The following is a 17,968-nucleotide window of genomic DNA, read 5'->3' as shown; positions in this document are numbered from 1 at the left end:
TCATGTATCTATACAGCGTTAGGTCCCCGAGCTGTCGCCCTAGTGATGGCCGCTGCCCATAGTGATCAGATGCGATTACAGATGTCCATACATTTTAAGGCCAGATATAGGTGACACAAGGGGTTAATTAATCTGGTAGGGGTTAACACTTCCTCCCTCCCCCCCCCCCCCCCCCCCCCCCAAAAAAAACGCACTATTTTAATGTGATCACTTTAACACGTTTTTCTCCCCTGTGACTTTATTTGAATAATTGCTGCTATGGCAGTAATCATTCACTATGAAATGGGTGCACGATCATGTGCATGCACGATTGTGGCTGCAGTTTTTAGTGCCTGACGTGAATATTTACAATAGCGAATTTGGACTTGAGACTGAAGTCATAGAATAGGAAATGGTTTAGGAAGTGTATGCTTTACTAGACAGGTAACAGGGAGCTTGACTGAGCTGATAGCACTGAACTACAGGTAATTTACCATCTGTCAATGGAGCAGTTACTCTTCAGTCAGCATTCTCACTAGACAGGGCTTCGTTAGAACAAGAAAGCAAGCTTTTTATTTTACTCTTAGATGGAAATTTTTAACCGTGTTGAGCTGGTTCTATCCAATTCATTTTTAGAGATGGTCAATGATTTGGAAATAATTCTGACTTGCATGCAAATTTTAACCAAATTGTATGCTGCTTGGAATTGGGTCACTCATAATAGGAAGTGTATTTTGTTGGCCCAGTGGAATGAACAATTTTTTTTTACCAGTATGCCAGAAGATCAACAGGGCTGCCAGGCAACTGACACTGTTTACAAGGAAATAAGTATGGCAGCCTCCATATCTCTTTCACCTCGGGTTCCCTTTGATATATGATAGGGCTGTTAGTTGAATTTGTGTCTGGGCGTCACGTTAGAAATGCTAAAGGCCAAATACTAGAAGCCTCTAGTGGTCATGTAAGGTACCTGCCACAGTACCTGTTGTTTTTGGCCAGAAGTCACAGGAACGGGAGAACAGCGGTTGATTTAAAGACGCATGACAGCGGATAGGTGACTGTCAGCTTTCCATGGCCTAGGCTTGAGGTTGTACGACTAGGAGATCTGGGGACCTGGCAGGCAGTGCGCATAAGTTTTCAATAGGTTTGATGCTGAAATCTATTTAAAATCTGTGCACTCTGTGTGGAGGGATTCAATCAGATAGATCACTGTCTGGTTGAATAATTTAAGAGGGATCCATCTGTTGGCCACATCAACCAGTGTATGGCCACTTTTAAATTATATTGCCACCTTAACATTATAAAAGCAAAATCAACACACTTCACAACTAATAACCAAGTCCGGTTGTATTTTGTCTTTACTGCGCTGCAGCAAAATGAAGATCGTGAACTAGTGAAACATTCTGAGGTGTCCTGACTGTCATTTCAACCCTAAAAACTTGTAATGCAAACTTGAACTGAAAAAAAAACTACTTAAGACGTGATTGTATGTACAGTAGCAATAGTATATAGAAATGTCCTGGTGTCTCATATTTTGACACTGAAATTTGCACAGCAGCCAGATAAGAGTGACTTATAAGTTGGTTCATTTGGATCGTAACAATAATACATGACTAGCTTTAAACGTGAGCGAGCAATCTAGTTACCAGGGATTGTTTGCATAGCCAGATAAAAGTGTTTTGTTTCTGTTTACTTTTCAGGAGAGCCCGGGGTGAATTCGACTTGCTGTTCGACTGCCTCGTTTGTGTAGATAACAGCACTGTTTTTTTTTTTAAACTTGCAATGCAAAAAAAATAGGGACCTCAGACAAGTTATTAGTAGGACTAATACTAGATGTGCTGATGTTTATCTCATCATGTCACTTCAGGTACATGTTTTAAGACAAAGTGCAGTATATATGTGAGAGTGACATCCAACCAGCTAAGCCCACAAGTAGAAGTTAAAGCGAACCTAAAGTGAAAATAAACTGATGAGACTAACAATTGTATCTAAAGACTTACTTCTAAACATCACTTTCCAAGTGTCCCATGTTGTTGTTTTGCTTTTAAAGCTTAAAGAGACTCCGTAACAAAAATTGCATCCTGTTTTTTATCATCCTACAAGTTCCAAAAGCTATTCTAATGTGTTCTGGCTTACTGCAGCACTTTGTACTATCACAGTCTCTGTAATAAATCAATGTATCTTTCCCTTGTCAGACTTGTCAGCCTGTGTCTGGAAGGCTGCCAAGTTCTTCAGTGTTGTGGTTCTGCTATGCACTCCCCCCTCAGGGGGGAAAGAAACACACAAATGATCTCTTGAGATTCAAAAGGAATGCTGTATACAGCCTGCTTGTGTATGGATGTATTTTTCTATGTGTGGACATACTGTACATCAACCTACTTCCTGTTTTGGTGGCCATTTTGTTTGTTTATAAACAAACTTTTTAAAACAGTTTTTAACCACTTTTAATGTGGCGGGGAGCGGCGAAATTGTGACAGAGGGGAATAGGAGATGTCCCCTAACGCACTGGTATGTTTACTTTTGTGCGATTTTAACAATACAGATTCTCTTTAAAATTCCAGATTTCTGGTGTGTCCGTCTTGTCTGCATGAGTACAGTTTTAATATTTATTCAGGTCCAAACAGATAAATGACTGGTTAAACTTTGTCACCTACACACCAAACTATTATCTCAACCACATTAGTTATCTGTGAGCTACACTGCAGTCTGACTTTCCCAACTGCAGATAAACTGCAATTTATAGGCCTGTATTTTTAACCCTTACAGTAAAAAAAAAGAACCGCTCAAGTACATATATGCTTATCTCATGTCATTTCAGGGTCACTTTACATTCAAATTTTTATGTTGTAGTGACTGCCAGTCAGCTCAATCCACAAGAAAATATGAATTTTCAAAAATGAGATTTAAATATGAAATCAGTTCTAGAATCTGTTGCTCCTCCGCAATGTCAAAAAACAAAGATCTCCAGTACAGGCAGCCAGAAGCACCACAATGTGTAGTGGTAGGTTTTACCACTCTGGTGTGTGGCACTCAGTATGAAGAGTATGATTCATAAAAGGTATAAAGTAGAGACTCCATAAATGGGAGTGTTACAGCTGTTGGTGTTCTCCGGTATGTAGGGCTCTTGAAATTCTGCAGTTCTGTATATCTTGCGGTCTCCAGGTATCCAGGATTTTCAGGACTGTCTCTGTGCAGTGCTCCCTGGCATCTCATGTAGTTCTGTAACCAGCATTTGGGCTCCTGATGATTTATTTAAGTGTGCTGGCTTCTGGTGCATCCCAATTATGCCTCTGACAGGGCATTCGCTGTACAAGGGGTAAGACTACTATAGTATAATTAGCTATTTAGAGATATTAACTGTTTAGAGAAATGAACTGTTTATACAGCAGATAGAAGTGTCAGAGAATGTAATTTGTAGAAATGTCACCCTGCATGAAGCAGACACAATGCATTCTACAGCTTTTGTTCAGGAATGTTTTTACTGTACAGTAGGTATTTAGAAAGTGGCAGAGATGAAAGCAAGTAATGTAAAGTATAGTTCAGGCATGCTTTATCACGTACTGTTTTTTTTTTACAGATCAAGGAGATGCTAATTTTCTGGATTTATTGCAGTTTTGTTGACTGCAGCAGACTTCAGGTCTGATTTGTTGGTTTAGTTGATATTACTCTGTGCTAAACATGTCTGCTCCGCTTATTGAGTGAGCGTATTTTGGAATTCATCTTCTCCATAAGAACAGAAGATGATCACTTTTGTAACGGTTAGATCTACAATTTGCACAAATATTATCTTGTGTAACAGTTATTGCTGCTACTGTGTTTACTCATCTTTGTAAGAATCCTTTGACCTCTTGCCTTATTCTGAAATTGTATTGTTCCTACCCTCAGGTACTGCATGAAACATTTCCTCAGCATACGTTTCTCATGAATGGACTCATTCAAGGAGTAAAGGTACAGAATACATATTGTGAAGTCAAGTGTTGTTTTGTTCTTTAAATTTCCACTCTGTGTTTTGGCCTGATTCACCAAGTCCCTGCTGGCTGGGTGTCATTGGAATACATAAACCTTTTAGTAACCCTGGCTATTATTTCTAAACACAGGTTAGCTTCTACTAATAGTCAGTTTGTTTTTTTAAAGTACATACACTAACCGAAGGTAAGTACCAGGGAAATAATACAACAAACACACTTGTCACTTGGACATGCCCTATAGGTACTAGGTCAAGTCAAATGCACTTGATATATATTAGGATTGAAATTTCAATAAAAGAGGAACACCATAAGCGTCCTGGTGTTTCATACAGTAACACTAGCTATATATCTATAGTAGCATTGTATTGTGGGGGTCCTGGCTGATCCCCCTCCACTGCAACAATGTATCAGTGGGGTGTAGCTATCCCACATCAATACTACTTAGTGTCCTGTAAGGGTGGTCTGGACCTAAGTGTGATCGCAGGTGTGGTACTATAAACCACTTTAGCAAACACCTCACGGTCTAAGTCCTATACACACCCCATTAGGGGGGGCTAAAATACAATAGTGTTTAGAAAACGTGCATAGTGCTGTACATATGAACCTAATGAGATCACATTTCACCTAAAAACGGCTTCTTCAGAGGTGCTATACATATATTACATAAGTGCTATACAACATACACATCACCACTTAGATTAAAATAACAAAATGCCCCCCATAACTGGTAGCCCCAGTCAGAGCTGTCTGCGCCACGTTAGGCAGCCATATTTATACTTAGGAGGGAGGAAGAGGAGGTCACTGCCACATTGGGCCACGCCCACCCTTATCATATTATCCCCGCACTTAAAAAATGCCCTGAAGTAAGGCCTATATAGCGGGGAACAGGCTCCCCAAGTGTGCTTACTTGTAGAGATCACATCCCCCTAAATAGAAGTGCCAAAGGTTCCCCAGTTGTCCGCATTGTGGAAGGAACGCCGTATGCGTTCCACAGGTCTCTGAGGGGGCGGAGTTTGCGCCTCACTTGCGCACCATCCGCTCTCGTCTCCTGCATCTCGCGTGAGCGGGCACTGGGTAGGTCTCGCCCTAATCTCTGCGCCTCCCATTAGGCTGTGCGTAGGGGGGGAGGTACCAATGCACACCCCCATTCAGGCTAATCACGCCCCCGTAGTCAGGGAAACGCATACCGCGTTCCCATGGCACCCGCTTACGAATTCAGGCTGCGTATCATTGTCTATAGGGGACAGTGCGGGCAGCTATACATATGCCCCATCTCCGCAACTACTCAGCTTCAAAGCGGGCAGGTACGCCAGCACATGGGTCACATCCTGTGAGCAGGAGAAGGAAGGGGGGAACAAAAAAAGGGGGGGGGGTAATATACAATATGCACACTGTTAGGGGAACCACTAGATAAACATAATGGGCAGGAGTTCAGTGTAACCACCATTATCTATATAAGGACAAAAAGGCATGTATGCACTAGGGGCCATACATGTCGCACACCGGCTGTCCAGCATGTATATATAGAGGGAGGTGGATACATATATATATTTTATATTTTACATATTTCAAAATCGATCCTCACGGTAGGTGCCATTTACAAAGATATGCGTAGGAATAAAAATAAATAAATAATGATAATAATAGGAAGATGGACATGTGACAATGGGAGGGGAAGAGGAGATATGTGATTAGTACATCTCTCATAAAAAGCATGCAAGATTAAAATCCTCGTTCAATCCGTTGGGTGAGATGGTATCCAGGCGGAAAATCCACTGGGATTCGATTTGCGTCAGCTTTTGGTCGAAATTCCCTCCTCTAAAATCCCTCTTCCATATCTGTATCCCCCAAAAATTGAATGTCAAAGCGTTTAGTCAAATGGAATTCATTCATATGTCTGGCGATTGGTGTACTTCTCCTATGTTTAATATCGCCGACATGTTCCAGGACACGATCTTTCAACTGTCTAGTTGTTTTACCTACATACCAAAGGTTACAGGGACACTTTGCCCCATAGACTACCCCCTTACTTTCACAATTAATGAACGTCCGCACATTAAAAGTTCTGCCATTTTTTGGTACTGTGAACTGTTTCACAGTTGGCATATACGTGCACGCTTTGCACCGGCCGCATCGAAATGAACCTGCCGGTTTGGGTGGTAGCCAGGTCTCTCTTGGGGCCGTGTGTGGGGCATAGGTACTATGGACCAACATATCCCTTAGGTTGGATGATCGCCTATATGTAATCGCTGGGGTGTCAGGAAGATGTTTTGATAGATCTTTATCTTTTTGTAAAATTGGCCAGTAATGTCGTATGATCTCAAAGATTCTGTGTGAGTTATCAGTAAAGGTCCCGATAAGACGGGGTACCTTTAAATTACTGCTTTGATTAGTTTTGCGATTAGATTCGAGTTTCTTACTGTTGTCCCTGAGGGTTACGTCGCGTGGAGTTTCATAGGCACGTTTGTATGCTTGTTCGACGACATGATTGGGAAAGCCTCTTTGTTCAAAACGTTGTCGCAGGAGTGTACATTCCTTTTCAAATGATTGTGGTGTGGAACAATTCCTCCTGGCCCGGAGGAACTGTCCAATAGGGATGCTCCTCCGCAGTGAACTGGGATGGGAACTCTCCCATCGCAGTAATGAATTTGTCGATGTCGGTTTACGAAATATTTCTGTTTGTATCCTACATTGATCGATCGTGATCTTAAGATCTAAAAAATTAATCGTATTTTCATCAATTTCATAAGTGAAGTGCATGCCTATCTGGTTAGAGTTCAGAATCTCCACAAAATCTTTAAACACATCCTTAGGGCCATCCCATAATATTATCACATCGTCTATAAATCTCCCCCAATAAAGAATATGGGACGTGAAGAAACTAAGGTCCTCAGAGAACACACAGGAGTCTTCCCACCAGCCCAGGAACAGATTTGCATAAGAGGGGGCACAAGCCGTCCCCATAGCACTGCCCCTGAGCTGGTGGTAAAAGCGTCCTCCAAACAGGAACACATTATGTGTCAAAATAAATTCGAGAAGGTGGATGAGCAACCGGTTATGTGCTTCAAGATGTTGTCCCCGTGTTCTTAGAAAATATTGTACTGCTTCCAGCCCCAATTTATGTTCTATGTTGCTATACAGAGATTCAACATCAAGGCTTGCCAATAGAGTAGTAGGTGGAACCTCAGTGTCCTGTAACTTCGTTAGTAGATCTTTAGTATCCCTTAAATATGATGGCAGGGCCTCTACAAATGGTCTTAAGAAGCCATCTACATATTTACTAATTTCATCTGTAAGGTTACCACATCCTGACACTATCGGCCTACCCGGGGGCGGCAGTACTTCTTTATGTATCTTAGGTAGGGCATAAAAAACCGCCAGTCTCGGAAACTTAGTGGAATTTTCCAATCGTGTATAGTCAGTAGGGTCCAAACAACCCTCATTGACCGCATCCTTTAATATTTTACATAAATCTTCAGTATGTTGTTTAATTGGATTCTCACGGATGATAGTGTATTGGTTTTCATTCCTTAAGATCGTCAGGCACATTTGTTCATACATGTCTTTGTCCATAATGACTACATTGCCCCCCTTATCCGCAGGTTTAATTACGAGATTTTTATTGGCTTTAAGTATATTCAATGCACATCTTTCATCTTTATTGAGATTATCGTGTATGGGGGTTCTGATACTGTCACTTTCAAGTCTTTTTAGAGCTCTGGTCACCATGTCAACGAAAGTGTATATCTGAGGGTACTGAGATAAAGGTGGGCAATATTTACTCTTTGGCCTAGTACCACTTGGTGGTGCTAGAGGTGGAATACCGGTGTCATATTCAGTTAACAGTTCCTGTAGGGCCTCATATGCCTCTTTTTCTTGTCTATCTGTTACCTTTTGCTTTGCCTCTTTATTCTCATACATTTTGACTAGTGCTAGTTTCCTAGCAAAGAGATTTACATCCTTCACCCAATCAAATGCACGAAATCTCTCCGTGGGTACGAATGACAAACCTTTAGTTAATAGTGAATTCTCCATTGGCGTCAAAATATGTGATGACAAATTGACTACCCTTATTTGTGCTATAGAATCATATGTAGTTACCATTGATGAACGGGTTTCCTGCTGCCACCCCTCCTTTGCCCCGTGTAACCCCACTGCTTCCGATCTCTTAGGGTATGTTGTTCCGGTTTCATCTGCACCTGTTGTGGATCTACACATTGTAAGTTCGGGGCAGACGGGGGATGGTCTAAAAAAGTTTGTTTACTTTTATTTTTATTGTGGCTTGGTTGTGGTCCCCTAGGCGGGTTACGTATACCACGTTGGAAGTGTTTTTTCTTATTGCGCGCTCTAGGTGAGAATTGACTATAGGAGCTGTTAGATTCACTTCCTGACTGTGTATCAATGTCAGACCCCGTAATTGGTTCACTCCCAGGAACTGGCTGTTTGGGTTGTCTAGGTTTTTCTGCCCACGTATAAACTTTATTGTTTTTAAAGTCAGAACTGTCTCTTTGAAATTTCTTATGTTTCCTACTCTTAATTTCCTCAGTATATGCGCTGACCTTACGTTCAAGTTTGGCTTCAAATTTTTCAAATTCCGGGTGGCCGGATAGCTCCAGAAGTATTTTTTGTTCCTGTACCAATTTGGCTCTAGCTTTATCTGCAAATTTTTGTTCGTAGTCATGTAAATATTTCATTTGTTCTAAAGATTGTCTCGTCTTAAGTTCATCCCACCCGATCATAAATGAAGTATCATCAGTATGGGAATGTAACTTTGTTAGGTTACGTAGACCTCTAACAGTGATCTGTTCCTTCAAATAGACACTAAAGGATGCCACTTCCCATGAAGACCTAATAAATTCTTTGTAGGTTTTAAAAATATCCACGAACACAGGCTCAATATCAGTCTGATTGGTCCCTGATTCTCCCTCAGTATCACTTTCTATGTTTTCTGTACTAAACGTCTCTCTCGCCTCCTTAGTAAATGATTCAATGGATGGTAGCCCCTCGGATAAATAGGCCATATCACTGAGCTGAAACAAAGAAGGTGTTCGGCACACCGTAATCAAAAAATAGAGTACATACACTAACCGAAGGTAAGTACCAGGGAAATAATACAACAAACACACTTGTCACTTGGACATGCCCTATAGGTACTAGGTCAAGTCAAATGCACTTGATATATATTAGGATTGAAATTTCAATAAAAGAGGAACACCATAAGCGTCCTGGTGTTTCATACAGTAACACTAGCTATATATCTATAGTAGCATTGTATTGTGGGGGTCCTGGCTGATCCCCCTCCACTGCAACAATGTATCAGTGGGGTGTAGCTATCCCACATCAATACTACTTAGTGTCCTGTAAGGGTGGTCTGGACCTAAGTGTGATCGCAGGTGTGGTACTATAAACCACTTTAGCAAACACCTCACGGTCTAAGTCCTATACACACCCCATTAGGGGGGGCTAAAATACAATAGTGTTTAGAAAACGTGCATAGTGCTGTACATATGAACCTAATGAGATCACATTTCACCTAAAAACGGCTTCTTCAGAGGTGCTATACATATATTACATAAGTGCTATACAACATACACATCACCACTTAGATTAAAATAACAAAATGCCCCCCATAACTGGTAGCCCCAGTCAGAGCTGTCTGCGCCACGTTAGGCAGCCATATTTATACTTAGGAGGGAGGAAGAGGAGGTCACTGCCACATTGGGCCACGCCCACCCTTATCATATTATCCCCGCACTTAAAAAATGCCCTGAAGTAAGGCCTATATAGCGGGGAACAGGCTCCCCAAGTGTGCTTACTTGTAGAGATCACATCCCCCTAAATAGAAGTGCCAAAGGTTCCCCAGTTGTCCGCATTGTGGAAGGAACGCCGTATGCGTTCCACAGGTCTCTGAGGGGGCGGAGTTTGCGCCTCACTTGCGCACCATCCGCTCTCGTCTCCTGCATCTCGCGTGAGCGGGCACTGGGTAGGTCTCGCCCTAATCTCTGCGCCTCCCATTAGGCTGTGCGTAGGGGGGGAGGTACCAATGCACACCCCCATTCAGGCTAATCACGCCCCCGTAGTCAGGGAAACGCATACCGCGTTCCCATGGCACCCGCTTACGAATTCAGGCTGCGTATCATTGTCTATAGGGGACAATGTTTTTTTAAAGCCAGTCTAATTCTGAAGGATCATTTATGTTCTCTACTATTCTCACATAGACTCACAGAACATTAGTGAATTAGGGCCTTTCTATTATCGCAGACATTTTACATGTATATTTCTTCCAGAGTAAAATGAGATATACATTTTGAGTGCCAGTTTTAGACAGGTTTTACAAACAAAAAACATGGCCGTTAACCAGGAAGTGATGTGTGTGTGTGCGCGCGCGCACACACACACACACACACACACACACACACACACACACACACACACACACACACACACACACACACACACACGCAACACACGCAACACACGCAACACACGCAACACACGCAACACACGCAACACACGCAACACACGCAACACACACACTGCAACACACAGCAGGAAAACAGTGACAGGGGCTCTTGGTTACGCTTTAATGCGCTTAAGGTCACCAACTGCACCAAAGTGACCCCGATCTGGGGGGGGGGGGGGGGCAGATTGGACACAGAGGCATGTCCTCTGCCTAATGACATGGATCTGTGTCCCCCAACTGCCGTTCTCTGCCCCCGACCACCGCGCTATAGCCTCCTGCATTTAGTGACAAGATTTGTCACTAACTCAGAGGTAAACACAGGGGAGAGGAATTCCCTGACCAAAACGCCGCCAGGGACGTTCCTGCAGGGTTTCCACAGCTACCATTGGGCAGCTCTCTCCCTGGCTGCGCCTCCTCCCCCCCCGTCTCCCTGCATGATATGAGAGACGCACAGTCTCTCAGCGCAGCGTCATGTCCCAGAGGTCACAAAAGTTAGGTAGCCATTGCGGCCCACGGGAGCGAGGGTTCTTGCGGCTTCCTGATCCGCTCAGCCCTGTGGATCAGGTAGCCTATTTTTTTTTTTTTTTTTTAGCCCACCTCAGACTCCATTTCAGTGCTTAAGAACTGGAGACGGTGATTCATCTTTCTGCTCTCTGTCAAAATGCAGCGATTACCATCTATCAGATACTCTATGCCTCTTCCCCAGCCAGCAGCATACTTTTTCTTGGCAAAAGAATGCTGTTAGTATATCTTGTGTCAATGTATACATGCAGATTGTAGAGCAGATATTAGGTCTCATTAGCATGTATCCACCCTGAGAATAATATTGATTCTCACACCATCCCAATCCCACGTGACTTTTCTCCCTAAGTACCTAATCTAGACCTCTTATATCATTTTTTCACTCTTTGCACCTAGCTGTACTTCACATGTGCTACAGGTGATGCAGATTGGAGTAAATGATGATACAGCTGAACCTGTACATACCGAACTCTAGGGAAAAAAATGAGTCAGAAAACGAACTTCCCTGTGAAAAATGTTTATTACACGAGGTCCAGGGTACCAGAAAAGATGGTATTGAGGTGCAGACTGAAATAGGACCAGTTTGTATTTTCATAATTCATTATGAAAATGAGATATTATTAAACACATGGAAAAGGCCTGAAATGTATGCTTATTATTCATCCCTTTTGTTTACTTTGCTGTTTATTTCACTCTGAATCTACTGTATATTTGCATTAAGTAAACAATGATATACTTTGCATAACATCAGAGTCCTGTTCTCTAGCCACCTGTTAATGCTAACCTGGGTAAGTCCCTGATGGCAGGTAGTCATGTCTCCAGTGGCAGCTATTGGCATCAAACATTCTTTGACTACACACTTTTTTCCATTTGGTTTTATCTGTTTACTCAGTCTCATGAAATAAACCCAGATTTGTTTGGCTCCAAAATGTGATCCGATTTTATGCAGCTTTGAAAAAGAACAGCTGTCAATACAGGCAGAATTCATGGCGTTTACATCAGGTCACAGTACTGTCTTTCAGAGTTACAGTTTTACTGGTAGTTTCCAGGCGGAGGCCTATCACTGATATTTATTTATGCTCTGAAGACTGTGAAAACTGATTTTGTTGGCATGAACTTATTAAATATCTTTCTTCGGAAAAGTGCAGCTGGGAGAATTATATTGTAACAAGTTAATGCAGAACATCTGTTCCTTCTTTGGCCCACATATTACTTAATCTTTGAATTATTATAACTATGCTGTGGCATTGAGTAATTGAGAATTTGGATTAACCCCTTGAATGGTGTGGGCTTTCTGAGTCTGTAGGCATTTATGCTTTCCAGCTTGATATAGGAAATAGTCCTATATGGTCCGTTTAGGTTTTTAGAGCACTAGCAAAATGTATGGCTGTAGGGGCACAGCAGAGGTAGGGGTAGACCTACTTAGCGGTGGCAATTGTTTAAGTGGATCTTTGGGAAAATGTAAACAGTCTGTCAGAAGAACATATGCTCCCCTCTTTCTAGCAGACTTCATGTTGGCAGGCCACTTACTGCTCCACACCACTGAGGCCCTTTTGCCACTGCAAATCGCATGTGCACAGAGGAGAACACAGTCAATTTTCATCAGTTGCTTTGTACTTTTCGGTCCTATTGTAGTGCATTTGGCAAGTCTCATTTGTTTGCACTGAATGGCAGTTGTGGCAAAAATGCAGAGTGGCTAGGGCCGGATATGGTTTTTCACCCTAGGACAGAATGTAGGCCAGCTTAAGAGGGTTCTCATGGATGGCAAGGTGACATCTGATACTTGCCTAGGGGACGCAAGGGACCCTATGTCATAACAAGTGCTGGAAGAATTAAAGGACAACTGTAGCAAGAGGTATATAGAGGCGGCCATATTTATTATTAAGCAATACCAGTTGCCTGGCAGCCTGCTGATCTATTTGAATGCAGTAGTATCTGAATAACACCAGAAACAAGCATGCAGCTAATCTTGTCAGATCTGACAATCATGTCAGAAACACCTAATCTGCTGCATGCTTGTTCAGGGGCGATGGCTAAAAGTATTAGAGGCAGATGATCAGCAGCATAGCCAGACAACTGGTATTGCACAAAAGGAAAAAAAAAAACATTGCAGCCTCCATATACATCTCACTTCAGTGGTCCTTTAAAAAAAACCCGAGGTGGGCTCAAAAAATAAGAAAAAGTAGGCTACCTGGTCCGCAGGGCTGACCAGATCAGGTAGACGCAAAAACCACCGCTCCTGTGGGCCGCAATGGCCCACTTTCACTTCCGTGAACTAATTCTGAGAAACTCAAAGAAGTGATAATGAAAGAATGGGTTTCTATCAGTCAGGATTTGGCCCAGAAGTTGATTAAGAGCATGCCCACTCACCCAAATAAAATGTTTACTATAAAAAAAAAAATAAAAAAAAAATTACAATAAAAAAAAAAAGTAAATATTTACCTAAGGGTCTAAACTTTTTAAATATCAATGTAAAGATGAAATATTTCTATACTTTTTTTATTTCAAACTTGTAAATAGTGATAGATGCAAAATGGAAAAAATGCACCTTTATTTCCAAATAAAATATTGTCGCCATACATTGTGATAGGGACATAATTTTAACGGTGTAATAACCGGGACATATGGGCAAATACAATACGTGAGTTTTAATTATGGAGGCATGTATTATTTTAAAACTATAATGGCTGAAAACTGAGAAATAATGAATTTTTCCATTTTTTTCTTATTCTTCCTGTTAAAATGCATTTACAGTAAAGTGGCTCTTAGCAAAATGTACCCCCCAAAGAAAGCCTAATTGGTGGCGGAAAAAACAAGATATAGATCAGTTCATTGTATTAAGTAGTGATAAAGTTATAGGCTAATGAATGGGAGGTGAACATTTCTCACGTGAAAACGACGGAACGCGAATGGGATAGAGAGGGTCAGGCAGCACAAAAAAGGTTATGGGTACAGGGATTTGTTATTTACCTTTGCAAAATCTTAAATCAGTTTCTGCTTGTAGGCTTCAGCCTCCTGTCTAAATTGAAAGTAATGAGTTGCTGTTTTAAAATTATATTTAGGACTTGGTTGCGCTATCTGCAATGCTGTCAGTTTAAATTCAATGCAAAAGCGCAGTAGAATTGACAGGCCATTTTAATCAATTAGTAATGTAGAATGAGTAACAGTTGAGTCTAAATTCTGCATATTCTTCCATATTATCGCCTAGAGCAGAAAAATATTTTGATTCTACTGATCAGATGAATAACAGAAAGATAGGTCTCCACCATGCCCCTGTTAAAGGTACAGCTGCCCTTTGATGTAAACTGTAGTTCATCTGTCTATTTAGCCATTTAGTTTAAACTTAAAGGACCTGTCTGCCAAAAGTTGTTGCAGCTTTGTGGCCCAGTCTTGTGTTTCAGATGTTTTTTTGCCAAATCAGCCAAAGAGCAGTCTTAATTTTCTACTGGGCACTCAAACAAGCCAGGACATCTTTTTTTAATGATTGAATTTTTATCATATGAAGATTTTCCTTTATTTTTTCTAATTTTCAGACTTTTGCGGGTTACAAACTTCAGAAAGTATTTTACCACATGAATGTGTATTAAAGCCACATAGCAAGCATTAATAGGAGACTTGAGTGTTCTCCCCAGGCTCTTTCAGCTGGGTGCTCCACCCGGCTAGTTTTGATGAGCACCCGGCTGTCATTGGCTCACCTCCTCCTATACTATAAGCAGAGTTGCACAAAGAAGCACCAGTCCTGCATTTTTTCATATTGCGACACCCGGCTACTTTTTCATGCCACCCGGCTACTATTTCATGCCACCCGGCTGGAAAAAATTTCTGGGGAGAACACTGGACTAGCAATTGAAGCCCTTCAATCGCGATATGTCCTTGAGACCTAGACAGTAAAAATCTGCAAATGACTGGAACTGCTGCATTGCTAAAAAAAATGTTGTGAAGCAGCAACTCCCTAGTATCTACAAGAAGCCTAGAAATGCTCCTCCCTGCATTTGGACTTGTTTGACTTGTTTCCTGCAGGTGAAGAAAAGTATGGTGGCTGGATGGTGTAATGGTTAAGGGCTCTTCCTCTGACACGGGAGACCAGGGTTCAAATCTCGGCTCTGCCTGTTCAGTAAGCCAGCACCTATTCAGTAGGAGACCTTGGGCAAGTCTCCCTAACACTGCTACTGCCTATAGAGCGCGTCCTAGTGGCTGCTGCTCTGGCGCTTTGAGTCCGCCAGGAGAAAAGCGCAATATAAATGTTATTTGTCTTGTCTTTGTACCCTGTTTGCACCTGCTTTTTTATTTGTATCTACAGTGGAGGAAATAATTATTTGACCCCTCACTGATTTTGTAAGTTTGTCCAATGACAAAGAAATGAAAAGTCTCAGAACAGTATCATTTCAATGGTAGGTTTATTTTAACAGTGGCAGATAGCACATCAAAAGGAAAATCGAAAAAATAACCTTAAAGAGAACCAGAGATGAAGCACCCTCATGTATTTTATTACATTTATCAGTGGGAACATGACAGTAAACACCTACCCTGCTTTTAGTTTCATTGTTATCTGCTTAATTAGTCTATTAGCAACTGTGATAAGAATCCACCGACTATTCAGTCTAGGTTTGACCTGGAATCATTATAGCTGAGTCACTCTTCTGTGTAGTCTTTTCAAGCCCAAGCCTTCCCCTCTCCTGGCTTAGATTTCCTGCTTTGCATACTGAGAGCTGTGATGACATGGGAGTGGCTGCTGCTCCTGAGAGAGAAGCTCTGTGGCTGTAATATGATCCCTGTGTGCACTAGATACTGATAATAACGGCAGTTTCATTCCTATGATAGACACTTCTTACAGGCAGCTGTACATCATACCAAAATGAAAGCACATAGATGAAAGGCTGCATTTAGCCTAGATAGTAGCCTAGTCTCATATAGGCTAGACAGCACATCCAGAACAACTGATAACCCGGAAGGAGAAGGGATATGAGCCGGCGGCCATATTTGATTTTTCCTGGAGCAATAATGGATAAAAAACACTAAAAAAGGCACACCAGAGCGGCGAAATTATCAGGTAGAGCATTTATTCTTTACAAGCTATCAACTGATATGTTTATTTTGTGTGAAACGTTCATCTCTGGTTCCCTTTAAATAAAAGATAGCAACTGATTTGCATTTCATTGAGTGAAATACGTTTTTGAACACCTACCAACCATTAAGAGTTCTGGCTCCCACAGAGTGTTTAGACACTTCTACTCAATTAGTCACCCTCATTAAGGACACCTGTCTTAACTAGTCACCTGTATAAAAGACACCTGTCCACAGAATCAATCAATCAAGCAGACTCCAAACTCTCCAACATGGGAAAGACCAAAGAGCTGTCCAAGGATGTCAGAGACAAAATTGTAGACCTGCACAAGGCTGGAATGGGCTACAAAACCATTAGCAAGAAGCTGGGAGAGAAGGTGACAACTGTTGGTGCGATTGTTCGAAAATGCTTCTTCTTGAGCCACTCCTTTGTTGCCTTTGCTGTATGTTTTGGGTCATTGTCGTGCTGGAACACCCATCCACGACCCATTTTCAGTTTCCTGGCAGAGGGAAGGAGGTTGTCGTTCAGGATTTCACGATACATGGCTCCGTCAATTTTCCCATTAATGCGATTAAGTTGTCCTGTGCCCTTGGCAGGGGTTCAAAAACTTATTTCACTCAATGAAATGCAAATCAGTTGCTATCTTTTATTTAAGGTTATTTTTTCGATTTTCCTTTTGATGTGCTATCTGCCACTGTTAAAATAAACCTACCATTGAAATGATACTGTTCTGAGACTTTTCATTTCTTTGTCATTGGACAAACTTACAAAATCAGTGAGGGGTCAAATAATTATTTCCTCCACTGTATGTGTGATTCTCAGTGCACGTTTCATTTATATGTCAGTAGCGTTGTATGCAAGCATTTGGTACACGCAAATGTGTCATTTTTATTTTTTTATTTGTATAGCGCCAACATTTTCTGTAGCTTTGCACATAGTACAAAACAAATTATGAGTAGCATACAATTTGGACATCCGGCAATACAAATACATACATTGTTGTGTCGTTTGAGACATCACCAATACTGGTGCATTTTCATATGATGACTTTCTTCAGCATTAGAAGAAGCATTAGGAGGAGGTCCCTGCCCTTGCAAGCTTACATTCTAGAGGGTAGTGGGTTGGAGACAATAGGGCAGGCGAAACATTAGTTAGTGGATGAGGCAGTAGATCTCCAATGCTACCTTTAGCAAATGCAATGCTTTTATAAAATGCATTGCAACGGATTGGAACAAATGCTATAATGGATCTTCTATGTGGAAAAGTGAATAGAAACATGGAAAGTGGTAACAAGCTCCTAGAGAATGAGTGCTCTGTAGTGGCATATTGCTAGTCTTGACAAGTGGTCTGGTTTTTAGACCCCCCCCCCCCCCCAGTTTAAATGGGGAGTCTCAGCTGCCGCAGGGATCAGAATAGCAGGCAAATACACAGAAGCCTTAGAAGATTGGGCGTAGAAAGATGAATAGTGGATGGCCAGATGGTTAGCACTCAAGCATTGCAACTCCAAGGTGGTGGAATCAGTTCTCAGCAGAGAACTGTGTTCATGAAATTGGTATTCTATGCTTATGTCTGGAGTGTCTAGTAGAATCGCACAGTTTCCTTCCACACAGCACTAACTTAGCAGTAGGTAAATGGTCTTCTCCTAAAGTAGCCTCTGACTGTAGCAGGTACATAAAATTGTGAGCCCTGCTGAGGAACAGCAAGTGATGTCATTCCGTAGTTCAATATACTAGTGTAGCATAGATGGGTAATTAACCAGCTGAGCGGTCTGGACGAGCTCAGCTCGTCCAACACCGCCAGCGGCTGCCGCTCAGGCCCTGCTGGGCCGATTTTAACGAAATAAAAAGCAGCACACGCAGCCGGCACTTTGCCAGCCGCGTGTGCTGCCTGATCGCCGCCGCTCTGCGGCGATTCGCCGCGAGCAGCGGCGAAAGAGGGCCCCCCTAGCCGCCTGAGCCCAGCGTAGCCGGAACA

General features: G+C 42.0%; 1 protein-coding gene across 2 annotated transcripts in view; it reads left to right on the top strand.

Annotated features, from left to right (window-relative positions):
- The window catches only part of LOC137519078 (hippocampus abundant transcript 1 protein-like), a 100,398-nt gene that overhangs the window by 52,486 nt on the left and 29,944 nt on the right, over positions 1-17,968 (top strand). For both annotated transcript variants that reach the window (XM_068237740.1, XM_068237732.1), the window contains exon 3: positions 3,862-3,924. In XM_068237740.1, coding sequence (XP_068093841.1) covers positions 3,862-3,924 — 63 coding nt within the window. The remainder of the gene's footprint in view (positions 1-3,861; positions 3,925-17,968) is intronic.

The sequence above is a fragment of the Hyperolius riggenbachi genome, chromosome 1, assembly GCF_040937935.1.
Source record: "Hyperolius riggenbachi isolate aHypRig1 chromosome 1, aHypRig1.pri, whole genome shotgun sequence".
Lineage (NCBI taxonomy): Eukaryota > Metazoa > Chordata > Amphibia > Anura > Hyperoliidae > Hyperolius > Hyperolius riggenbachi.
The sequence above is the reverse complement of the archived record's forward strand: the minus strand, read 5'-3'. Positions and strand labels throughout refer to the sequence as shown.